The 27,485-nt window shown below is 36.4% G+C and overlaps 2 protein-coding genes and 1 long non-coding RNA gene across 4 annotated transcripts; 2 read left to right on the top strand and 1 right to left on the bottom strand.

The window, feature by feature from the left end:
- Nucleotides 1-910: 910 nt before the first annotated feature.
- LOC127070757 (high-affinity choline transporter 1) lies at nt 911-13,007 on the top strand. 2 transcript variants are annotated; one of them, XM_051009160.1, is made up of 8 exons: nt 911-1,171; nt 1,388-1,691; nt 2,500-2,867; nt 3,154-3,458; nt 4,301-4,580; nt 6,031-6,248; nt 6,543-6,967; nt 7,250-13,007. In XM_051009160.1, exons 3-8 carry the CDS (start codon nt 2,594-2,596, stop codon nt 7,530-7,532), a joined length of 1,785 nt encoding a protein of 594 aa, XP_050865117.1. In that variant the 5' UTR covers nt 911-1,171; nt 1,388-1,691; nt 2,500-2,593; the 3' UTR covers nt 7,533-13,007. The 2 variants fall into 2 exon arrangements, with proteins under 2 accessions (XP_050865117.1, XP_050865118.1); XM_051009161.1 differs by lacking the exon at nt 1,388-1,691.
- A 198-nt stretch (nt 13,008-13,205) lies between these two features.
- On the bottom strand, nt 13,206-17,260 carry LOC127070763 (loricrin-like). The gene is made up of 3 exons (XM_051009174.1): nt 16,768-17,260; nt 14,257-15,046; nt 13,206-14,173 (listed from the first exon to the last, which is right to left on the bottom strand). The coding sequence occupies exons 1-3, from the start codon at nt 16,850-16,852 to the stop codon at nt 14,044-14,046; spliced, it is 1,005 nt and encodes a 334-aa protein (XP_050865131.1). The 5' UTR covers nt 16,853-17,260; the 3' UTR covers nt 13,206-14,043.
- On the top strand, nt 14,902-22,780 carry LOC127070768 (uncharacterized). The gene is made up of 3 exons (XR_007784656.1): nt 14,902-15,036; nt 18,078-18,274; nt 20,175-22,780. It is a non-coding gene; the product is annotated as an uncharacterized LOC127070768 (long non-coding RNA).
- Nucleotides 22,781-27,485: the final 4,705 nt, after the last annotated feature.

Below are 27,485 nucleotides of genomic sequence, written 5' to 3'. Positions count from 1 at the left end.
AGATGGAGGAAGAGAAAGAGAGAGAGAAAGAGAAAGAGAAGGATATTTTTTATACAAAATTTAATTATTATATCCATTTTGATAGATATATAATTAAAAAATATGATCGCTGTCGGAATAAAAATGTTATTGGTTAAATTGTATTAAAAAAATTTTACTGTTTCAAAAAAAAAAAAAAAAAAAAAAAAGAATTATTTCGCTAATATCAATATGAATTTAAATACTGATAGATATATTTTCAAGTGATCTATAACAAACGGTAATTTACAGCGCCAATATTATCGTTTGTTAGCCATTAATAGATTTTCTGATTCGTGTTCAGCCTTCGATATTTCTGACGTCAGCATTGTCAATGGCTAGCTATCGAGGTTTGTCCATGATATCAAGATATCCGAGGTATCATCGAATTCTCGAGTAAGAAAATATAGTCGAATTAGTTTATTGAAGAACATTTATCAAACGTTAAGAACATTTGAGATATTTGAAATCCCAAAAAGTAATCAATTAATAATCAAGTAGCTAAAAAGAAAAGGGAAGAATAAGCGTGGGTGTAGAGTTTAACAAAAGTTAAAGATAGAAAGAGCAGGTGTATCGGGAAGCGTTGATCCTGGCTATGAGATGATCCTTCCGAGGAAGTTTTGTTCATCCGGGCGCAGACTCGTGAATTTTCACTCAGTCCACGCCTCCAGTCGGCTTTGGTGGTAGGGCTAGCGTTGGCTCGGCTGAAAGAGGGAGAGAGAAAAAGAACGAGAGCGAGAGAGAGAAAGAGAGATCAGTAGCGCGCGCCTTTCGTACCCTCTACCCCTGGCAAATGTCTCCGGTAGGTGACGTCACAGGAGCAAATCAATATCAGTGGAACCGTCCCTACATCGGTCCTCGACTGGCAGAGATACACCGACCGACCGACCGTTCAGTACGGACTGGCCTCCAGAACAGTCAGGGACGTCGCTTTGCCAACATCGACGACGACGACGGCGACAGCCAGAGCGAGGGAGGCACACGCACCTGCCGTCGACCATTCTTCCCTTTCTTCCTTTTTGACTAATATCAAAATTAAATCAAAATCAGTCGAGACATATCGTGACAAGTGTTTGATAAGTATAACGATAAGACAGTGTTGAGATCCTTGGTAGCAGAGTGATCGTCAGAAGAACGTTCGTCAGTAGCACTGGTAAGTACCATTAAATTAGCTTGATCTTTTGGATTTGTGGTGTAATCTTCGTTGTCCGAGCCCCTCTTTTTTTAAATTCCATTAGCTTTGTTAGAGACTCGCCTTCTTGTTTTATGAAAAGATCATATTTCACTTCAAATGTTTGGCGCGTGCAAAGTAATAGAAGGAAGGAATAGGTTGGAAATGTTTGAAGAAGAGTAAGGGGTTGATTTTCAGACAAAGTGCCAATCGTATCAATTGATCGTAATCGGCAGCGGTACCAAAACTAAGTCTCGCGAAGAAGTAGTGGACTTGGTGAATCGAGGAAAAATCGATGGCCATCAGTGCCCATGGGCGGTCTCGCGTATAAGACAAGAAATAGCCCTTCCCAGAAAACCTCGCTCCGTTGGAGTGATTGGCTCCAAAACCCCAATCCATCGTCGTCAACCCTTTGGAAGAACCGTCAAGGACACCAACCGCCGGTGCCTGTTTGAGGTTGTCCCCCCTTGCTTCGTGACTGTACTCCACGGAGTTCTCAGAGGTACTGGTCTATAACTGTGTTCTTTCTTCTTTTACCTTTTACTTTCTAAACTCCTTGAAAAAAAAATATCAAGTTGATCTGAACATTCTTGATCGAGATCATTCATTCTTCATCGCTTGAAAGATAAGATTTGTTTATGTGTGAGTGTTTGTGATTTGTTTATCAAAATTGATGAAATGTAATCATAATTACATTTTAACAATTGAAAAATACATCCTTCATCCAAATCATTTTTTCTTCGTCATCTGAAATATATGATCTACGAACGTTAAGATTTATACAATACGATCATACTTATCTTAGCGACGGAAACGAATAACATTCATTGATTGATCCTATGAGATTCTCGAACTATCCTCAGGGTCTTGACCTTTTTATCAGTTCTCCAAAGGTCTATCCACTCTCCATTCCCACATGTACGAACCTTTCCGACGATGAGTAGAGCGAGACTAATTGGATCAGAGGGTTAACCCAACGGAGCGATTTCGGATTGTCTGCGGACTAAAACATAATATTTACGGTTAAATACACGCGTTGGATTTAAGTAGGTATATCTAACACGCGAAGTGTTTAATTCGATGGAAAAGCAAAGCGTAGTATACCGATGCTGGTTTTGAAATCCCTTTTTAGGAACTTTGACCCTAGTCGGATTTAATATCCAAATTGATTTCAAACTTGCTCCGTTTTCCTTTTTTTTTACAAACACTCTTAATGACAAAAAAACGAACAAAATAGTAAAACCAATTCTATTCAAATTAGGGAAACTAGAGATCAAACTAGATTTCAGATAAATTTTTTACTCAAATAGCTATCCAAACGTTCCCGCGTTGGATCGGTCACCAAATCCCTGGGACCACAGTTTTCGTCAATTTGAACACACACCACTAGAACCGTCTTCAAAGATGATTAACATCGCTGGCCTGATCTCCATCATACTATTTTACGCGTTGATCCTTGGCGTTGGAATATGGGCAGCAAGAAAGAAAGAGTCGGGCAATGATTCCGAAGAGGAGGTCATGTTAGCTGGCCGTTCGATCGGCTTGTTTGTCGGAATCTTTACAATGACAGCAACATGGGTAGGCGGAGGATACATCAATGGTACAGCCGAGGCGATTTACACGAGAGGTCTAGTCTGGTGTCAAGCACCATTTGGATACGCTCTAAGCCTTATTTTTGGTGAGTGAGATTCAGCGAGTAGGAACTTGAACAATATTTTACTTTCTTTACACTGCGTTGAGTCTATATGCATACGTTTTAGAATAAGTTACAAATTCTTTTCACATTCTCTCTCTCTCTCTCTCCTCTCTTTCTTTCTTTCTTTTCTTCCATCTTCAAATTTTACTGTCAATATCCTTTTTTATCGATCTTTAAAAAATCATCTATAAGCCACGTTGCCACTGTGAATGATCACACAATGAATTAAATCTTCTTCGATCAAAGATGAAATCATTTATGACGACAGGTGGCATATTTTTTGCAAACAAGATGCGACAACAGGGATACATCACGATGTTAGATCCGCTTCAAGATGCTTTCGGGAAACGCATGGGTGGCCTTTTATTTCTTCCTGCCCTATGCGGCGAGGTATTCTGGGCAGCAGGGATCCTAGCTGCTTTGGGTGCCACGTTAGCTGTTATCATCGATATGGACCAGGGTGCATCCGTCATTCTAAGCGCCTGCATTGCAGTTTTTTACACTCTATTTGGCGGCCTCTACTCCGTCGCTTATACCGACGTTATCCAGCTTTTCTGCATTTTCATCGGACTGGTAAGTAAATTTCGATGGCTAAAAAATTTATTTAAAATCAAATACGAGTTTTTTAATTAGTACGAAGTAAAGAGAAATAGCGAACTACCCTTTTTTGAATGGATCGATAGTACCCAGGCTCGTCACCTGTACCAAGTATTTGTCAATTCTATGAGTGTAGGTTGCCCAAGTATAGGTGTTTGCGTAGGTGGTGACCTACTTATATCAAGAGCTCTAGCTCTATTCGACGTTTCTCATGCCTAGGATACATATATCCTTTCGATTATCATTTCCAGAGTGTCTTAGTAAATCCTAAAAACAATGTTCTTTCCGTTCTTACTTGCGTAACCGTTGAAAAGATTAAGTCGTGGCTTTCGATCAGTCCTAGAATCGAAGGACATCTATTTCCGTGTTAGAATTAATTCTATTTTTGTTTTCCATGCGTGTATATTCATTAATCAAAGTAGGATGATTCTCGAGTTTCTAAACGTTCTTTAAATATAATAAGAATATCAAGAGATAAATAGATAATCATCGAAAAAATGGGCTCCATTCAAACGCAAAGATGTCTTCTTTCGTGACCATCCATTAACCATAATTAATCGAGATAAAATCAGATATCCTTTTCTCTCTCCTTCTTTGATGGGCCGTTCGTTACAACATCCTAAAGAGTACTCTTCTCGAAGGGGAGAGAGCGTATCCTTTCGTCGAGAAATCCTTTTAAGTAGAGACATACACCACGTTATCTTTGATGCTGAAACATTAAGATGAATATCATGAATGGAAAACAATATTTAAAGTACGATCGAAAAAGAGAAAAGAAAAAATCAAAAAAAAAGAAAAATATTATTCTCATGTTAAAGTGGATGTGCATCCCGTTTGCCTGGATCAATCCAAAGGTAGAGTCACTTAGTTCCATGGAGGTCGACTGGATCGGCGAGGTCAAACCCGAGGAGTATTTTTATTACGTAGACTATGGGTTACTTCTGATATTTGGTGGCATCCCTTGGCAAGTTTATTTTCAGCGAGTACTTTCGTCAAAAAGTGCAGGAAGAGCGCAACTGTTGAGTTACGTTGCAGCTGTAGGATGCATACTCATGGCTATCCCACCCGTTCTGATCGGAGCAATCGCCAAAGCAACACGTGAGTATCAACATTTGTAAAAGTTTTCTATCGAAGTCTCTATAACACATCTTCCCATGTTAGTCGATCTTTATATCAATGATATCGAAAATAATGTCGTTTAAAAAATATAAAGATAGACATAATAATTAAAATACAACAATAACAACGAATGTTGGCTCTTTTTCTCCCTTATTTCGAGTATCGTCAGATGTAAGGGAGAAGTATAACGTTTTGAAGATTCCACCCTCTCTATCTAAGGGGGATCGAATTAGACCTGGTATACTCGTCACCCAACGTTCGGAGCCTACTTGACATTTGTTACCACAGCACCCAGCACTGCTGGTATTTATAAGGTTCGCGGACAAAAGGGGGATGAGAATAGGGTGACTAGACTAGGGGTGAGTTTGGAGCATTCGAAACGTGTACAATACCGTGGGACTTTGTCATGTGTTATCTCTCTCTCTCTTTCTATCTTACGAAAAGGCGAGGGTGGTAATGCGACTCGACCACTAACATGAAACACGACAACGTGCTGGAACTAATTCGACACCCTGTATATTGTTATCCGAGACTCCATTACGGTCTAAAAACGAGAATAGCTACTGGAGAGTACTGACAATTTGTTATTATTGATTACTGTTTTCAACGACGAATTTCATTGTCTATCATATTTCTAATGACCATTTTTAAGTCTAAATATAGATAATCATATCTGAGGAATAGGTAGCCTTTTAATCTTTCTTGCCAGTTAGGAATATTCAATTTCGCGAAACCTTATGTTTTTTCAAAGCTGCGTTTATGTCCGGCAATGTCCGAAGAGTTTTAGCGTCAGATGTTAAATTTCGCTCGATGACAAAGCGAAATCATATTTTTATGGCGACAGCTGGGACTTTCTCAGTTCTTCGGTACAAATGCAACGTGTCCACGATGTTATTTTTTCACACAGTAGAGATCATCGGCACGTGAGAAATTATAATGATTCGTTAGAGCGTGCAGCACAGCGCTCTCTTCTCTCTTTCTCTCTTTTTCCAATTATTATCATTAAAAACTTTCTAATTCTTCGAATGTATAGGTACAACTTAATTGTCTTTCGTATTCCTGAAAATTACAAGAAGTATTATCCATATAAAAATATTAAAAATAGGTATACGATAAAAAAATATAAAGATTTTTGTCTAAACAAACAAGTCAAATAAATACGTACTTTCTAGAAGCAAAATGTAGCTTGGAGTAGAAGCATCATGATCGACGGTGATGCTCCACTTTCCACCTTTATTTTAAGATGATATCTGTAGGACGTTATGAAAAGTAGAGAGAGAGCGTGAAAGCGTCCTTAGAGTGGAGGTGAAATGCTTTACGGGTCAATATTCACCTTCACAATTTCCTATTACCATTCTTTTAGTTAATCATGTTAAATTAGCTTTCATTGACGGAGACAAACGAGGAACATGTTAACGATATGTTACAGCTTGGAACGAAACAGGTTATCACGGGCCATATCCGTTGACGGAAACCGAAACAAGTATGATTCTACCAATGGTCCTGCAATATCTCACGCCAGACTTTGTTTCCTTTTTTGGATTGGGAGCTGTATCAGCAGCTGTTATGTCATCGGCTGACAGTAGCATCCTCTCTGCCAGCTCGATGTTCGCTAGAAACGTTTATAAGTTGATCTTCCGGCAGCGGGTAAGCATAAACATGTTTCTTCCCGATAAATCATAGATCCCACTTTAACGTTTCCTCCGACGCAATATATATCGCAGGTGCAATAAACTCGTTTTCTCGTTCGATCGTATTAACTCGGATTACTTTCACATCTTAGTACTCGTACGACCTGTGGAGTCAAATCGAATAAAAGCATTAAACTCTCGTAAAAGGCGAATTTTATTGTATTTTGCGATAATATTTACCGTAGAGGAGAGATGGAGAGAAACTATTCACGTTGCATGTTGTTTCTTTTTTTTGCTTCTATGAATCCAGGCATCGGAGATGGAAATCATTTGGGTAATGAGAGCAGGGATAGGAGTAGTTGGCGTCCTCAGTACAGTGATGGCTTTGACGATACCTTCGATCTATGGGTTATGGTCGATGTGTTCCGACTTGGTTTACGTTATCCTCTTCCCTCAACTCCTAATGGTCGTCCATTTTAAGGAGTACTGCAATACTTACGGCAGCTTGTCCGCTTATATAATAGCACTTTTGGTGAGGATCAGTGGTGGTGAACCATTGATGGGCTTGCCAGCACTGATCCATTATCCTTGGTACGACGAGGAAACGAAAACTCAAATGTTCCCGTTCAGGACAATGGCAATGTTACTTTCCTTGATAACATTGATTGTCGTTTCCTATGCTACGCAAGTTATCTTTGAAACTGGTATACTGGCGCCTGGATACGACATCTTCAGGTTTGTATCTCAAGTGCCCCATGTATCATCTTTCTATTAGTTCAAAATCGTTTACGTCTTATCATTTCTCAAATAATTTATTCAAACTTCTTACACTACAAAACCCTTGTGATTACTTCATAAAAAAATAATTAAATGTCCATGCAAATCTCAAGTGTCGTAACAGCTTATAGATTCAATCTGTACAATATTTCTATGAAATTTCTAATACCTCTAAAATCCTTGACCACGACAAAATCCATAACAAACAAATAACAAAATCCAATGACTCTTGACGATCAGATGCGTGGTGAACATACCAGAAGACATCGAACGTGTTGGACCAGATCCAGCAGAAGGTGAACAAATGGCAGTCCTTACATCAGGAACCGGAAAGCTCTATGGTAGCAAGAACGAATCACACGGACGGGTGAATCCTGCACTCGAGCCGGACTACGACATGGAGCCAGGTTACAAAGCCATCGAGATGCCTGAGGAGGTCGTCGATGGTGGCGGAGGTGGGAAACAGTTAAGTCTTCATGGACCTAACACGCCTCCTCAATCACAATCCACCACCGCGTTCTAAATCCTGGTTCCGTGATCGAATGCTGTGACTAACAATAAACGTGGCGGCGCGGGTACGTCTCTCTCTCACTAATCTTTCCTATACACATTCATATTTTTCTCTGTTTTTCTCTCTATCTTCAGCAATGTGCATTATATTTTTGTTATTCTTTCTCTCTCTTTCTCTCTTTGTCTTTCATTATTCTTATATCTGAAAAAGCATCGTCAAAAAATATTAATTCCATTCTAAATCGGTACAACGAATCCGTACAAATATTCCGTTCACTTCAAGGCATCTAGACGTCTACATACGCGTTATCGAGACTTCTTACTGTTATTGTTAGAGCAATTATTTCTCGGATGAGAAGATGCATGAGAATGTGCTGACCGTCCAGATGAAAAAAATAATGTGTCTAGAAAGAAAAGAAAAGAAAGAAAAAATCATAGTAAAACTAACAAAATTATTAAGCAATAATATCTTAGATCATGCGATGTCTTTCATCATCTGTCTCTATCTCTTTTTCTTTCTTTCTCTCTCTGTCTCTTTTTCTTTCTTCCTCTTTCTGATATGATTTTGATAAACAAGAAAAGAACTCCTTCTGCAGCTTTTTTTTCTAATCGGATTAAGTTCAAGGTGCTTCGATCATATATAAAAAAAAACCGAGAGAAGAAAAAGAAAAAGAAAAGAAAAACTTCTTTTTCTTCCCCTCTTTCTCTCTTTCTCTCTACCAAAATCGATATATCTCAATCGATCCTATGGTGTCAGATTCGTGTCACGTCGTGAATTCATCAGACGAATAATACATAAGACGAAAGAAGTGAGTTCTCGGTCAGTGTTCTCTTGAAACGTAACTCGCAACGTTTCCAAATAAAAGAAAGACAAAGAGAGAAATCAGATTAAATGACAAAGATCAAGATCATCGGAATTCCTTGAACTATCACGATATACGATGGTTTGCTTTTCGAACTCGCGCCGCCTATTAGGCCTAGTAAGTCTCTCGTTTTTATTTTGATATATTTATATATATATATATACACATTTATAAATACACATAAATAACACGAACACACACAATACGAGTGTATATATATATATATATTATATTATATATATATATATGTATTTAAAATTTAATAATTACTATTCGAAGAAGACTTAAGATCTGAAAGGTACGACCTATCCGCTCGTCTTTTTCATCGTGAAGGCTCTCACTATATATTCTTTATATATACATATATATATGTATGTATATAGAGGGAGAAGGAAGAGTCTGATCGATCGATGTTGGTGAGAAATTAATTAGTAAAGCGCGAACGACCGCCATAAATCAATAAATAATAGGATAGAAATATTATTATCGAGTAATGTGTTCGCGAAGATATTTAAGATGGCTTCGTATTAAATAGTCTCGTACTCATCATTATCATTATCCGTGTCTAATCGTCTCACAGAATATTCAGAAAAAGAAGGAAAGAAAAAAGAAAAGAAAATGAGAGAGAGAGAGAGAGAAGGAAAGAAAAAAGAAAAGAAAATGAGAGAGAGAGAGAGAGAAGGAAAGAAAAAAAAAGAAAATGAGAAAGAGAGAGAGAGAGAGAGAGAGAGAGAAGGAAAGAAAAAAAAAGAAAATGAGAGAGAGAGAGAGAAGGAAAGAAAAAAAAAGAAAATGAGAAAGAGAGAGAGAGAAGGAAAGAAAAAAAAATAAAAAAGCTCTTGTACTCTTTGCGACCGATCGTTATTGTTGTTGTTCTTCCCTTGCTTCGCTCGAATACGAAACAAATATAACACCTGATTAAGGAGGATGATGTTTCAATGTGAATGTTCCCCTAAATGGATATTATTATTAGACGTTAACTAGGAGATATCGCGGTCGCGTTGTATTAGATCGAATTTCTCGTGACTCCTCCGTGATTACGACGATCGATATTACGTGAGAATGAGCAATGTATTATATTATTATTATTGTTATTATTAAACAAATGTTTCGCTAGCTCATTAATTTCCATCTAATCTCGTTTATGATCTTTTATCGGTTTTATATTTTTTTTCAAGGCAATAGAATCTTTTTTTATCTCATTAGATATTTTTAGCTAATTAATTATTTTTAACAATGGACATACGAGGATGGCTTTTTGATCTAATTTAATGATTAAATATCGTCGTTTCATTCACGGACATACATATGAATAGTGTCAATCGGGCGGATTGGTCGGCCTGCAGATTCATTGTGTTTCTTATATAGTATATATATATATGCATGTATAGTAATATATAAGAGAAAAAGAGTATTAATGGCATGCGAGAGAGCACACACGAGAGAATGTTCATTGAAGAACCTAGTTTCATCCGATACATCTCTCTCCCTTTATACGTATAATATATACACGGTATGTATTATACATATATATACATATTCAGTATACTAATCGAGATGAATTGAAACGATCACTGGTCGATATGTCAACGATTTTCTAATAACGCGATTAAAACAATTTTTTCGTTGAATTAGAATCGTTTGGACATATTAACGCGTGACACTTTAAATACCTCGTTACGTATACACGTACATATGTATGTATGCATATAAAGAAAGTACGCGGAAAGACTAATGGAAAATCGTAAATGTTAATTATTATTATTATTTATCATTATTATTACTATTGCTGTTATTATTATTAATGCCGTTACGAAATATTTATTGTTAATTTTGATAATGAGTTTTGTCGTATCGTTCCTAGAGAGAAAATACTCTCGCAAGTATGAGAGAATATACGAGATAGGACATGTACACGTATAAATATAAAAAATGATCGCGTGTTACACGATTTATACTCAAGATCGAACTGATGAGATGAACACTTGATTGGCTGACATTCGGGGTGAAAGATTTATCTTTTTATTCGATTATCGATAAACGATCTTCTTAAAAAAAAGAAAGAAAAGAAAAAAGAAAAGGTGAAGAAAAGATGGAAAGAATATCTTAAAAATAGCAAAAATTAGACGGTGTAATTAGTTAGGCAAGTGTTAAGAGAAAAATCTGCTACCTCGATAATAAATTAGCAAAGGAAACTTTTCGAGTAAGAAGAAGAAAGAGGAGAACAATTCTATTGTGTGAATAAATCTCTAAAGAGGAAACTGCGAAGAAGACTGCAACATGATTTAAGACTCTTTTCGAATCTCATAAAACTTTCGACTTAGTTGAGTTCCTTGCTATTATTCTAGTAAGAAAGCAAACGATTCGAACAGTTAGTTAGTCAACGACGACAGATAGGAAGATAGAGACTGAAAAGTATATATACAGGTTGTGGACAAATTTATCTGTCAAAATCAGCTGATCTACGAAATTTCATTACCATTTGAAAATTTAACATTAAGGATCGAAAAGTATGAGACAGAAAAGTATATGCAGGGCGTTGATAAATTTAGCTGTCAAAATCAGCTGACTTTGACAACTTTCTTGTCAAGATTAGCTGATTTGTCAAATTTTACTACCTTTTAAAATGAATTTATCATGATAGATGAAAAATGAATAGAGAAAAATGATACAAGAGACAATATTTTTTATACATCCTGTATATCTTTCTAGCCAGTGTTCTCTTTTCTTCATAAACATCGTCGTTGTTGCTCGTTATTATTAATACCATGAACGATACTTTCACTCGGATATTATAAAGTTAGCGAAGGAAGAACTCGCTTTCTGAGTATGTCTATATCATTATTTCGTTATTTTTATGATCTAGAGAAGAAAAGAAGAAAATAATAAGAGTAGTGAAGCGAGGACTTGGATATTAATAGCAAATGCAATGTTTCTACAAGCTCGATATTTTCAATGAGGAAATACATTGATCCGGCTTTACAATCGAACGAGCTTGTTATTATTATTATTTTCCAATTATGAGATTCCAACGAAAGAAAGAAGATCGCTTATCTATCATTTTCTTCTATTTTCTTTCTTGTGATAAAACATAGTTTCTACTTCATAAAAAAAATTTCGAGAGAAACGTTGCCTCGAGTGTCGACTTAACGTCGTTTGAAATTATGTCAAGTTTTTCGCGCGTAATCTGCAACATATCAATTAAGGTTTTTAGTCGTGCTAGAAGAAAGAAGAATACAAAAAACAAATAAAGAAATAAATAAAGAGCCGACCATAACCTACGAACATCTATGCATATCAGAAAGTGTGCTCTGTATTAGTTGTGTTAACAACTTAATTAAGAATTAGAAACAGATAAAAATAAAAAAGAACAAAAAAAAAAAATGAAGAAAAAAAAAAGGAGGAGGATCATATGTATGTAATATGTTATGTATCAAGTAGAAAGAGCGTTCTCATATCATACACGATGCGCTCGAGATGGGATTAATATTAGACGGCTTTTTTTTTTGTAATAAAAATCAGAGATTCGCCCTTTTAATATGACAAAAAAAAAGAAAAGAAAAAGAAAAATTATTTAAAAAAGGAAACAAAAAAAAAAGCCGCGGAAAATGTTTCCCATTCTCTATCTTTTTCCTTCCTATTTCCTTCGAAAGAGAAGGGAAATAAACTGAAAAAAAATTCACTAATATACTACATATAAACGGGCTGTACGTACGCCGAAGAACACGGAAAATGTATGTTGTTTGTGTGTCGTTTCTTGGCAACGAACAGAAAAAAATAAATAAAAATTAATAACAATACTAATATATCTAGAGATCTCTTTCCAAAAAAAGTTCGAAGATCAATAAAATCGAGAATGTATATAAATACATATATACATATATAAATGCTCGAAAATTTACAATTAAATTTGCTTCAATTAAAAGGATAAAAAAAAAAAATATTCGTTAAATTAATTAAAAAAAAAATAAAAAAATAAATAAAATAAAAATGCGTACTTACAAATCGTTGCATATTAATAAACAAACACATACATGCATACACACTCGAACAATAATCAGCAAAATCCAAAAAATCCATTTAGCCCGTGACGCGCCTACGAATTATTGTAGCAAGTATATAATAATAACAATAATAATTAAATGTGAAAAGAAGAAAAAAGTAACGGCAAAATGTGAAGAAAAAAAGAAAGAAAAAAGAAAAAGAAAAAAAAAGAGAAACGCCGGACTTTATCTCCTCTCCCTCGCGCATTTCCAAAAATGGGTTTATTATATATCCATGTATGTACTAATATCAAAGCGTTACACGGTACTTTATTATACAATATATGATATACATCTATACACACACACACACACACATAGACACACAGACACAGACACAGACACACAGACACAGCACACAGACACAGACACACAGACACAGCACACAGACACAACACAGACACAACACAGACACAACACAGACACAACACAGACACAACACAGACACACACAGAACATACATGCATATATATATATATATATATCTGTATGTATATTATACGTGTATACCTAAAGAAAAAAAAAAAAAACGAACAAGATGTTGGTTGTAAGTGTTAAAAATAAACTGTGTATAAAAATTTACCATGGTGTTATAGGAAGCAAATGTTTTTCCCTCTCTATTCTTTTTTTTTCTGTTGTCGTTGTTGTTCTTCTTTTTTATTTTATTCTCATATTCTCATAAAGATCATTTTCAACGACGAGCACGGCACGACGATGTTTTATAGATGGACGGTGACCGCTGAAAAAAGAGAAAGTTAAGGAAAGGATAACGGTGGTGAGTTCGTTCTAGCGGTTTAATCGGAATAGCCGATAGAATCGTCGATGACGAGACTACATTTTTAGCCGAGTTAAAACAGGAATAGAAAGAAAACAGCTCTCTCTCTTTCTTTCGAGTCGGATGGAATCAATAAATCGACCCATCGAGTCTGAGTAGAAGCTACTCTTTCAAGCAGCTTTACCTTTCAAGGCACACGTTGTAGTATATGTAACATATACTCTATTCTACGTCTAGAACACTATTATCATACATTCATTCCATTTTTGATTTCCAGGAACTAGTATTATAGATAGAAGAGTAATCTTTCATTTCTTTCTCAGCACAGCTACTTTATTAGTATAAAAAGCGTCTTTATAAAATAAATAAGTTATAGGGCTTCGAATGTGAAGAAGGGATGAAGAGGAAGGTTCCGTTTTTTTTCCTTTTTTTTTTGGATTCGTATCTTATCGTCAATTATCATTCGCTTTGATATTCTTAAGCAACGTTTCTGAGATGATAGATTTCTATCTGTTCTCTCTCTCTCTCTCTCTATCTCTTTCTTTTTTTTCATCTCTGTCTATGAATATTCAAATTCAATCTCTAGATTGTCGAGAATACGAAACTGCATGGTTATTAAATACTTTTGGAAAAGAGTACGAATCGTTGGAATCCTCTTTTGCTGACTTTGATTGGATATCCGCGAGATCTCGACGTCCAATTTCGCAACCCTTCGCTTCATGGCTGGTCAAGATTTTGTCTGTCATTGTGTAGAGTTTTCCTGGGTACCCATTACTTCTATAAAACTCATGAAAGTGATACGAGGTCGAAGGTCGTATCTCGCGGGACGAACACATAGCGTGATTAATATTGGTAACCACCGTTGCTAGCGTAACTCTGACCACCGCCAGAACCGCCACTTCCAAAGCTGGGTGCACCGTAACTCGACGAGGGCCTACCGCCGCCGCCACCACCATTGGAATAACCACCGGATCTAAAAGGGAAAGTACAAATTATGATTACAGTTTTCAGAGATTTCGTAAAACATTTCATGATCTCATTATAATTAAAGCTTACCCGCCACCGAAACCACCTCCGTTGCCACCTCCGAAGGAAGGTGCTCCATAGCTCGATGATGGACCTCCGCCTCCACCGCCGGAGTATCCACCACCACCACCACCACCTCCACCACGCGAGGGTGCGCCGTAACTAGAAGAGGGTGCACCATAACTGGAAGAGGGTGCTCCACCGGAGAATCCGCCACCGCCGAAACCACCGCCACCTGAGTAGCCACCGCTGCCGCCACCACCGTTACCGCCTCCGAAGGACGGTGCCCCGTAAGAGGAAGACGGTCTTCCACCTCCTCCGTTCGATGGTGCTCCGTAGCTCGAAGATGGCCTACCACCACCTCCTGAGTATCCACCATTTCCACCAGCACCACCACCGAAACCACCACCGAAACCACCACCGAATCCACCGCTCGAGGGTGCTCCATAGCTCGAGGAAGGCCTTCCTCCCGAAGGTGCTCCGTAAGTGCTCGATACTCCACCTCCTCCACCTGAATAGCCTCCGCCGCCGCCACCACCTCCGGAATAACCTCCACCGCCGCCACCACCTCGCGACGGTGCTCCATAACTCGAAGATGGTGCTCCACCACCACCACCTCCAAATCCGCCGGAACTAGGAGCCCCGTAACTACCGGAAGGCGTACCACCTCCTCCACCACCGCCGCCGCAACCACCGAAACCACATCCGCCTCCTCCGCTCGGTGCTCCGTAGCTCGACGATGGTCCGCCACCACCTCCACCACCTAGATTGGGTGTTCCATAACTAGTAGACGGTGGCAGATAACTACCAGTGAGTGGTGCTAAAAATTAAACATTTCTTATTTAACTCAATGATCTTTCGTGCGCATTAATGCAAGATAAATAATCGAAAGTCGCTTAATTATCGCTCGGATCGTTCGTGTTCTAGAGTATGACCTACTGCTGAACTAGATAAGCAAATCTCTCTGCTCTTCTTTAACTGTCTTTCTCTCTCCCGTGAGTTTACCGAGACTCGGTGAAAGTAACCAGGGTAATACCTCGGTAAAGGACGCTATACTTTATCGGAAGCTTTAATTTATCCTCTCGTTCACTTTTCTAGATCCTAATTACTTTCGTAAGCTCCTTCTATTGCGAATCTTTATAATTTATGAAGAAACGATTCGCGGCAATTATGTCTCTATGGAAAATGAAGACTCATGGAGATTAGAAAGATCTATGGACTTTGCGGTCTTGCGGTTTTACTGCCATTGAAAGTGATCAAGGTGATCTAGAGATGATTGAATGGCGTGCTTACGGAGTAGATTAATCAATGCACGAGACTACCAAATAGAGCGAAACAGCGAGTCAATGATCGCACTTTGCAATAAAATAATTTCAAAATTTGGACTGATTCTACGAAATTAATGTAATACGATTCTAGGAATAGGACGAAAAAGTAACTCGACGATCGTTGACTAGCCACTCCGTCTTACTCGTAGATTCGTGCATTGACAAATTTTTCCGTAGACCCGTACTCTTCTTAATCGAACGAGATACTAGCGGATATAAAAAAATATTCTCGTTATATAAATGAATATATTCTTGTTTTTCTTGATTTCACAAAAAAGACTTCGTTACGGTATACAATCGCTGAAGGGGAGAGAGAGAGAGAGAAATTACACGAAAGATAATCGTTTCGTGTAATAAAAGACGGATGGTAATCAAAAGTTAATGATGTCCAATCGTCGTGGAAACTCGTATTGCTACACGTAGGTACAGGCAGTGATCAGAGACTGATTCATTGATAGCGTTGCTTGCAACGCCAAGGAAGAGCAATTACTTGGACAATCTCGTAGTTCGCCTATGTCGAAAGGATGAATTAAATAAGAATGATAAATAAAAAGATAAACAAAGAAATAAAGATAATAAATAAAAGATGAAAGAGAAACGAACGACGCGGGACGAGATGTGTTAAATGATTTAACAAACGTTGAAAAGGATCTCGATAATGCATATCTGCGATGCAATTAGTACTGATTTGTAAGTACGAGTACGAAGACAATCGAGTTGCTCTAAATTCTCACGGCGTAACAATGGTTTTGCTGTGCTTAGGCACGTTACACACGCGAAGCACACGCGTACGTATATATACATATATACATATGTAGAAACGGTGAAGACTTTCGAGGTGCTTACAACCTGCTATGTATACATAGATCCTAAACGAGATATTACTAGCCACGGTTTGCGTTCATCAGAAATACATGCCACGCTTGCGGATTCGGTTCGTAGAAACGAAATCGGCGAGTTGCTTTGGAATTTGAATTTTCACAAGATTGATGAGAAAGATATCGTACCGAAGGAGGTCACGGTCGATGAACCTCAAGTCGATAAAGTTGAAGACAATTAAGTATTGTGAAAAATCACATAATTCCACGGAGTACTAATCCACAGAATTCGACGAGAATGAATTCTACGTCAGATAAATCAAGAAACGAGGATAATAAACATCGATGAAAATTGAGATGGAACACAATTTTCTTTCCAATATGAAATTTCTTACCTTCGGCGCAAACAGATGTAAAAACTGCAGCCGTGGCTATGAGGGTAGCCACCAAGAGGGGTGGCCAGTTTTTAGCAGATCTCATGTCGATGAGTAAGATCAATGATTAGATCTATGAAGAGAAAATCGGCAAAAGTATGCCGATTCGCGTGCACGCGATCGTTCTTCTCGCGATACGTATTTGTCGCGTGTCGGACACGTGTTCACTCGTGCGAGAAAGGAAGAGAACTTAATCGTAACGACGGACTCGAAGAACGTGGAGACTCGTCGAAGCGTGTAGTAAACAACAACAACGCGTCGACAAGATGACCCGTTCGTCTTACCCGTACGATTTCGTCTAACGTGTTTCAAACTCAGTCGATCTCGCTTATATAGTTGTCCGTCTTTCGGAGAAAGTCCTCACGGGAGTGCAAGAGGATGCGCTAGCAACCTGGCGAAGACGCTTCTTGGTGAACGTGGAGGGGCATTGGATCAGCAAGGGGATGTCAAGGGGCAGGGGAACTCTTCTGCCAAAGATTGTAGAGGGGCACCTTCGTGTACACTTCGTTTTCTGAGTTCTAAGATGAGAATCAAGAAAGAAACACGCATCAACTTTGATTTAACCATTTTCTTTTGATACTTCTCATTCCTGTCTTATTTATTTGTAGTATAGTTTTATGCAATATGGCAATGTATTATTTATTTTAAATAAGTTATATCAAACTGATCTCTCTCTTTCTCTCTTTCTGACGAGGGAAAATAAACGTATCTTTAAAATCTCTCATTTTATATGCATTGTATAATTTTCTAATGGTTCGTGTATTATATATGTGTTTTAAATAAATTATATCACGTTGATCTCTGACAAATATAAATAAATATACTTCTCCAATCTGTCGTTCGTATTATCTATTCTATTTATGCATTGCATAATATTCCAACGATTTTCCTCTTGTTCGTATGAAATAAATTATGTCAAACTAATTTCAAAAAAGAGTTAATAAATTTCAAATATTTCTTATTCAAAATAAATTCTATCAAACTATGCCTGTATGTATGTATGTATGTGTGAATTAATCTGAAAGAAAAAATAAATAATTTTAATAATACAAAAGTTTTCTTTTTTATTACTGACCTTCCTTTCATAAAAACAAATAATATTATCACTTATATATGATGAATCATATATTATAACGAATATATAGATGAATCAATCATTGAATATATACAAGAAAAAGACATCTTTTTCAATTCGTTCCTATTTCAAGGCTGATGCCATCATGTTTTCATTTTTCTTTTCCCCATAATCTCGCACGATTATTTTATTTCAGAGTCATACTAACTCGCAACGATCTCGATTTCTCGAGTATGGATGGGAACGACATCGTTGAGACATGCTTAGAGAGACGCGCTTTGTCGGCCTTGATGTCATCCTGGATGGAAGATCGCTCGAGAAAGATCATCATGACGTGAAGGAAAGATCGTACCTTCCCTCGCGGATCTTATGCTCACGTTGCTTAGTTTTCGTGTAAGTACCATCTAAATCATTTAGGTCAGCTGTTAGGTCAATTCCTGATGCCCCCTGACGAGTGGAAACATTTAAGCCTTTAATTAGTAAATGAAAGACTATGTATAGATATATCTGTTCGGACGATTATTTTAAAGTTGCTCGAGTCATAAAAAGATATTTATTTTTAATATAATTTCATCTTTCGTTAGTCCATATGTGTGTGTGTGTAAAATTCATTATCTTAGTCATCTGCACGATCAATCGAGCCTCATTAGCCTTGACGAATTCAAAGAACGTGCGAACTGCCGGTGACTCGTAATCACGCAAGAATAAAAGAGAAAAAGAGAGGGGATAAAAAAAGTATTAAAATCTCAGCATGCACGAGCTTATCGAGGAAGGAGAACAGTTTGTCGTCTGGCGTTGGCACGAAATTACGATCTTATTTGAGTTGGAGTAAAAGAGAATTTGAACAATCTTAGTAAGTTTAGTTAAGAGAAAATAGTATTTATATATATCTCTCTCTTTTTCTCTTTTCGATTATATCACCAAACACAGAATTTCTAGGCCAAGTATTCGATTTGTATCGCGTGAAAACATTAGGTTAAACACGATGATCGAATTTATTCGATCGTTTAATCTTAAAATACAAATGTCGAATCTATTAGAGATTAGTACAGATCGAATGTGTCTGATGATGTCTGTGAAAGAGATCACACAATGGGATTTCGTCACTGCGCATAAATAGATCTCTATCTTGTAATACGTCGTGGAATGGCTAATTTCTCTCTCTCTCTCTCTCCCTCTTTCTAATGCTTTTGAATTGCATAAGAAAAGAGAAGAGAGAAATTAAATTCGACGATATTTCAAGACCTAACTTTTATCCTTAGTACTTCCTATCTCATTGACAAACATGAAGGAAGGAACTTAACTCGAGTCGATATTTTCCCACGTAGTTATCTCCTTTGGGAAATAAGATAGGAGAGAAGGAATAGAATATGAAGAAACATACATAGATACATAGATACATATGTATGCTTCCTATACGTATGTATAGATAAATATATCATTGAGAGAAGGGATTACTAATTAATCCTATAATTAAGAATAAAAATGTATAAACGAGTATTATCAAAAATTGAACCGTTTCTTTAAGGTATTCTCAAAGCGAACTCTTTTAACGATTGCTGAAATAACTCTTGCTAAATCGTCGATTTATTATTGCTATTGCGTATAGCAATAATAATAACGAGCACGAGACGGTGTTGATGCATCATCCACCTATGACAAACGTTGCGGTAATATAAATAGTTGGCCCAGTTTCGTGTCTCTTTATCGTACCTCCGGATAAATAAGTGTCATTGATTTACAACATACAAAGAAAAGAGATTCGCCTTTAAGAAAAATAATATGATCATGGTCGATCGATCAATCGTTCAATCGATCCTTTGCTTCCTGATAAATCACGCTCTTTCGACCTCGAAACTCGATCCGAATTAATTCAACCGAATGATCTTCAAAGACATCTTCGATGCTAATTTTCTCTTCCTTTCTCTCTCTCTCTCTCTCTCTCTCTCTCTCTTTCTGCAACTTGCGACAAACTCATAGACGATGAGGTGATCGTGCATGAGAAGGAAAAAAGGTAAAAAATAGTAAGAGAGAAAGAAAGAGAGAATGATGATGATGATGATGATGGCTGGAGGGTAGGAAAAAGCGAAAGTCACGGGTGGGCTGCTCGTCTATCGATGCAGCTAGAATCTCCTCGACACAAAGATGGAGCATTGTGCGAGAGCACTATGTTCTGCCCTAGATAATTAATATCCATGCTTACGGCTCGTTTTACCACGAATAAGAAACGAGGAGGCGAACGTGTTGCCTCTTAGAATCCCACCTCCTTTAATATTTCCATCTTTCTTCACAGCACATCATATATACGTCTATCTCACTCTCTCCTTCCCTCATCTGCTTCGACAAGGGAATTGCTTCATTTCGACGTCGGGCTAATTGATTAAAGGGATTATATGCCGCGAAGAAGCTACGAGGCGTCACGGATCTATCTATCCTGCCGACCGATTTTCTCACTCAAGAGGAACAAATGTGGTAAGAGTGAGTGAGTGAAAAAGAGAGAAAGAGAAAGAGAAAGAGAAAGATAGAGAAAGGTGATTTTATTTCGCAAGTCTCGTTTCGTTTCTTCCTTCAACTTCTGCGCTTGCCCTTCCTCAAAGATCGATCCAGGTATAGGTGTATGTATGTGTGTAATACGTAAGTACTTGCTTGCCTCTATCTTTCATTCTCTTTCGAACTTCTTTTCTCTCTTTTTTTTGTTTTTACTCTTTTTTCTTTTTATTCTTCTTCTTCTTCTTCTTCTTCTTCTTCTTACTCTTGGTTCTTGAACGAAGTGAATCCAACCTGTGCACTTGTACTTATGGATCATTTTGGATTAACGCTTGGTGATTTATCAATGGTGATTTCGAACTGGGTCGTACAGATTACTCGAACGATCCCTATCGAATAAGATATCGTGCCCTGTATTCCGAGAATACTTGAAAGTTGAAATATCTATGTATGATTATTTTAAAACAAGCAATTACTTTCATATATTATGTTGACAAAAAGGATCTAACAAAGTATAAAAATAATTGAATGAAATTATTTAATTTGTTTCGTGTGTTTTTTTTATTATAAGATAGTTGGACTACGATAATAACAATATTTTAAATAATTTCTTTTTTAATTCTCACAGATTGAATATTTTATTCTGATGTAATTTTTGGAAAAAAGATATTATCTAAAGATAAAATAAAAATTATATACGATGCAGATCACTTTTGTAATTGATTAAGCTAGACTTTTCTAAATGGATGGGTTTATCGATTCTTTCCCTGATGTTGTCTTTCGAAATAGGTCGATATGGACTCGATACCTTTTTGGATTGAACGATACTATAATACACTAATTCGAATTTAAAGTTGTGAAAAAGAATCTATGAAAAATATTAATAATGAACGATCGATTGAATTATTATATTAGAATGCGAATGAAAATATGAATAAATAATGGTAAGAATATATAAAGAAAAATGAAAATTATGAAAATTACAGTAACAGCACGACCTTTCTCGATACAATCGAACAATATATAATAATTAGATACTCGTAGGAATAATCGAGGAAGACGAATGGACCTTGAAATTAATGAGATCCATTCGCCATTCGCTGCACGCTACAATTTTTACGATAATTATTTTCTCCCTGTTTTTTTCCTTCTTTTCTTTCTTTTTTTTTTTTTTTTTTTTTTTTAAACATGACGAACGAATGAAGATACATCTATTAAAAATTAAAAGGAGTAAAATAAAAGAACTCAAAGAAGTTCGTCAAGAGAAATCATTTCTTAATTTGATTTCTCAAGGACTAAACTCATCTCTTTCAACAAAAATGATTAGCTATTATAAGTAGCCATATAATACAATTCTTCAAGGCTGTCTCATAACCTTTTATGATTTCATTAATCTTTCGTAGAATAGATGAATTGTTTCTTTTTTATTATATAAAAGGACGAAGATCTTTTGATCGAAATTACCTTTAATTAAATCAAAATTATATTATTTCAAATCACAGTAGTACTTTTAATTTTTAGATCAAATAAAAATAATTCACTTGGATCGATTGATCATCGATCCATTTGTCTTTCACTGTATATTACTCAATTTCTTTTTCTTTGCTGCACGTTTATATTATTCTACTTACATAAGGATGTAATTCATTTAATAATAATAATTATTATTATTAGTTAGAGCCATGAGTAAGAAAGAGTTATATCTATTATTAATCAACTTGATGATTTTTTTCTCGAAATATTGAAAAGCATTATTATATAGAAACATATAAAATTCTTCGACATCGTATTTATTCAGGTCGATGAGCTAAGTAACTCGAAATAACTCATTGTGCATCGACCTTCTCTCCCCTCCTTCCTATATCTCCCACTTATGAACCCTCGTGCGTTCACCACCTATTACCCTCCTCCCCCTCTTCCTCCTCCTTCCTCCTTCTTTACCACCCGTCATGTATCCGAGAACGTGCTCGATTTATATCGAGTCCAGGATTACGTCATCGCGAGGACCTGGCCGATGTCATCGACAGACGGGTAGAACTCACATAATTAAAACGTCCAGCTGGAACGTAAATATTAACTCCACGTTACGATCGATTGCAATCTACAAGTACGAATTCATACATGTGAGTATCACAAAAAAATGAAAGTAAAATCAAGAAAAAAAAATGATTATGCAATCATTTGTCTTGATCTACTTTGGAGGATTAACGAGATTTAACAAATTTATCTATCATTTTATGTACTATAATTACCGAATGATAACAAAAAAACCAATTTCCCCCACTCTTCCTCTTAACAAAAACAGAGATTACGATCTCTTTAAGAGCCATTCGATGTTATAATTACGATATCTCTATCTATTTTAGACTGTATTATTGAAAGCACGGGAATAAATACTTGTCTTTAAGTGCTTTCAGTGATACAGTCTAAAATAGATAGAAATATCGTAATTATAACATCGGATGGCCTTTGAAAATCAGACGGAAGTACGAACGAGTCTATAGATTGTAGGTTAGAAACAGGATGACTGCGAAGAGGTGAAGGAGGTGAAGGAGGCTAGTTCGATGGATCAGTTTCACGGTGAGGTCCGATAATGAGACCATGAGAGAAAGGAAATTTCCCTGGCACGTTGCAATGACGTTGCGCATCTTCGCAAATCGCCTGGCGTATTTCGTTCTTCGTTTAACTAACGTCACACATAGACGTTTACTATCTTTATCTACGTTGTAGTATCTATCTATCCATCTCTTTTTCTTTGCACGGCCAGTTGATTTGTAGGTGACGTTTCTTTTAAGGTCGAACTTATCCCTATGGATCTACATTCTGCGATTACATCTTACGTGTCTAGTGTTCCACTTCTCGATTATCGTAATTTTTTATCGAGAATAATGTAACTTTACTGTTTATACTGATATATAGATCATTTCAAATAGTTTAAAAATAAATGTTGTTTTGCATATTCGATCAAAACAATTTGAAAGAGGAATTTGTCGTTAATAAAGACAATAAATACAGATTACATCGATCGACAAATATGTCGCATTTTTCTTCGTAATAATCGATAGCATAACTACGAGAAACCGATTGTTCTCCCTATCTCTCTCTCTCTCTCTCTCTCTCTCTCTCTCTCTCTCTCTCTCTCCCTCTCTCTCTCTCTCTCTCTCTCTCTCCCTCCCTTTCCTTCGTGGTGCATACAAACGCGACATTAAATTTTCTTTCCGCGCGTCAAACTCACGAAGATAGACGATGGAATTCTTAAGTAGACGAGCTGAAGCGAAATAAGTCGTAAAGCATCGAACGAAACTGAGCTTTCACTAAACTATAGGCTACGAGAGAGACAGAGAGAATGAAAGAGCATACATGCGTGTTACTTTCTTTCTCGACGATGCAAATACAACTATGTTGTGTAAAATGATGCCACGGTTAAACGATGGCCGTTTTTTTTGTGTGATATTGAAAGAAAGTAAAAGTTACGAAGACCATTTGCTTTCTGTGAAAGAAGATAAAGAAAGATTAATCACACTTCGCTTGGACATTAATTTATATCAATCTTACATAACAATTTCATTTCTGTGATACTGAGAAAAAAGTTAAAAAAAAAAGAAGAAAAAAGAAAACAAAAAGCATAAATTAAATTGTGGCGAAAGTATGCAAACGAAAAAGGAACTATTAAAATTTTATTTGATTCGATTATTAGATTAACATTCAAGATCTGTTTTTATCAGCAAAAAATAGACGACAACAAATAAATTCATCTGCGAGTCGAGTCAAGCGAATGAGATTTGTCGAATAAACCACGAACGTATTACCATTAATATTACGAAAATCTTGCAAGCGAATCCTCCGATAACCAAAGATAAATCCTATGGATTTCCGGCTTTCATGAGTTTCCATATGTTTTTTTTTTTTTGTTAAAACGTATCAAATTCTATTTTCGAGGCAATCGTTAATCCATTTAACTACTATCCGATGACATTTTTAATTAAGCAAATGCAATATTAATCATGCAAAAATACCTTACAAAGTGATAAATTATTACTACAACTAATTTCAATAATTATATTGAAATTAATTGTGGTAATTGATAATAAATTATTTTATATCGATTAATGATATGACAAATATTCATCGATAGTTGCTCAACAACATCGAGATTGCTTAGTGACAAAATCGAGTACGATCTAACTCCATGTCACTTTCTCTCATTCGAACCAAACAGAGATGCATCGATTGATCAGAGAAAGCCTCGCGATAATTGACCGCAAACAGGTGAATATGACTTCTTCAAGAAAGAAACAAGATAGAGAATAGTCAATGAAATCTGTACACATTTTCTCACCTTTCCATAGCTGACGAAAGATATATCAATATTTTCATTTTATCGCAACAAAAATTTCTCAATCTTAATAAAAAAAGAACCTTTTCATTTTCTATCTAAATTATTTTAGAAGATGGGCGAAATCGATTTTAAAATCTTGTCAATCCTTCATACATGACTATTACACAAAAAAAATAGAATCGAAAAAAATTAAAGAAATGATTTTTAAGAAGGTTGCGATTAAAGTATCGAACTTAGCCGTCGGCGAAATTTCGTAATCATTGCAGAGGGTGTAAACAGTAAGGAGCGTATGTGTGTATATGTATGTATATGCGATATGAGAGAAAGAGAGAAAAAGAGAGCAAGAGAGAGAGAGAGAAAGAGAGATAGAGAGACACAAGGAGAAAGACGGAGAGAGAAAGAAAACAGCAGCCACCCTTGACTGATTCGCAAGGTGGCCCTGAAGGGTGGCTCGTAGGCGTGGCAAGTAAGGGTGGAAGGCGTGGTTTGTCTTGATCAATAAAACCACCCCCGCGGAATTACGGAGAGGGTTTTCCGCGTGCAATGTCCCTCTGTGTTTTTGGAAGGGTGAGTTGAACTGAAATGTGTACACGTGTGTGTGTGTGTGTGGGCGCGTATGTGTGTGAGTGAGTGAGTGAGTGAGAGAGAAAGTGCATAGACTTTGCCAAACCACATCGATCCCTCAACCTCCCCTTCTCTTCTCCTATTCACCCTCTCACCCTCTTTCTCACTCTTGACGATCGTCGAAGGTACCGCCATGCCGTCCTCCGTCCTGGAATTACAGAAGAAACTACATTCTGAGCACGAAGCCACGTGAACTCTCGCACGCAATTTTCCCTCGCAGAGAAACGGTGAAAGCATTTGCTCTCTTGCTCTTGAACATCAGAGTTCGTCTCTCGTCTGTCTTTTTCTTTCTCACCCTTTGTCTGTTCATCTGTCTCTTTCCTTTTTTATTTTCAAGATATGATATAAATATATAACCGCGATCACATTATATTTTTATAAATAATCTGTCTCACCCTCTGTCTCCGTCTGTCTCTTTCTCTCTTTTTTTTTATTTTCAAAATATATACTCATGTGACATCTCGTTATATATTTATAACTCAAATATATAACTCTTTTCTCTTTCTCTCTCTATCTGTCTCAATTTTTACTATCATTTTTTTATTTTGCTTCCACGAAATTTAAAAAATAAATTACATTCTATTAGTTCTTAAATTTGATTTATTAATCAGAATTTAGAATTTCGTTTTTATTTCAAAAGAAAAAAGAAAAGAAATTCGTTCTCTCACAATCGTAAGAACGAGGAGAGCAAGATTCTCGATCGCAAAGTGTACTTTCGATGCATCGAGATTACGAAAATAACTCTTCGAAACAAATAGCATAGCTTTCGTTCATGTTGCCCAGTCTATCACGCTTCATTAAATCGCGGAATCTTTAGTCATTCTTACGTAATACGACTTGGAAGTCTCTTAGGAGATGTACAGCTAATGATTCATTCTGTCGATGCACTTTCTACTTCCTTTTCTGACCAATTGTTTACGGTCTATTAGCTACGACTGTGTTAATTGTCAATTAAAAAATAGAATTAAAAAATACAATTAAAGGAAAAAGAGATCACACATTTTCTATACTTTGATTAAATCGTTAATTAACGTGTAAATATAAATACATACAAAATACGAGGCAGTATTTATGCATAAAAGTGCATAATATATAACAATATTTATTCATACGCGTATAATGTAGAACATGAATATAATATTTAAATTAAAGATGTAATTACAAAAAAAGAATAAATATGTATATATACGAAAGACTAAAATGAAAAAGTATAGTATAGTGAAATTTCTCGACAAAAAAGATACTACATAATATACAAAATTAATATTAATTTAATCCTCTTAAAATTTTGTTCCTTCCAATTTTTTGTTTGTATTCTAAGTTTTCAACATCTCACAAAGATTTATAACGCGTGTATGTATAAGAACGAATTGACGACCGTGACCTGTATGAAATCGATCAGCGACGGCCTTAAAACAACAACACGTGTATGTGATATGAATATACCTGTCTGCTAGAAGTATATAAGTAATAAATACGTATACATAGATACGAGTATCGCGAGAAGCTGTTAAAACTCGATCGATGTAAAAATGTATAAAGATAGCTATGTGCTAGTATGCTAATATGTAATCATACTTAAAAAAGTCTATGATGAAAAAGTTCGACTTGGAAATAATAAGTTTTGCCTTGTCTCACACAGCAAGTCAAAGTTCATTCTCGTACAGCGATCATTCGCTGTGAACATGTTACTTCAACCCGGAACTCTTTCCTTCCTAAACACTCTCGGCACACTGCGTTTGTGTGTACTTTGCTGGAATATTTAAAGAGTTACGGAAATTTTCGTCATTCATTTTCTATTCATTTGTTGTACATATAACGAAATACCAGAAGGAACTTTCCAACTCGTAAAAATGATATCAAAAACTTCCAAAATAATTTCAACTATTTTTTTCAACGATCTCTTTCTTTCTCCTGAAAGCACGGCAAATATCCGCGAAATTCATAGAGTATACATATAATTCGCATTACAGTCGACATTTATTCTGACCCTGACCTATGCTATTTTAAACGGCACATCTACGAACATCGGGTCAGGCTACTTTGTCGACCATTAGACCAGTCGAATCGAGCTTAGTATCGCTCGAAATCGTTTACGTTGATCTTCTCAAATTGTCCATTAGTCTAAATTTCATCATTTCTTACGACGTAAAA

Source organism: Vespula vulgaris, chromosome 19 (assembly GCF_905475345.1).
Source record: "Vespula vulgaris chromosome 19, iyVesVulg1.1, whole genome shotgun sequence".
Classification (NCBI taxonomy): Eukaryota; Metazoa; Arthropoda; class Insecta; order Hymenoptera; family Vespidae; genus Vespula; species Vespula vulgaris.
This window is presented reverse-complemented; position numbering and strand designations above follow the sequence as displayed.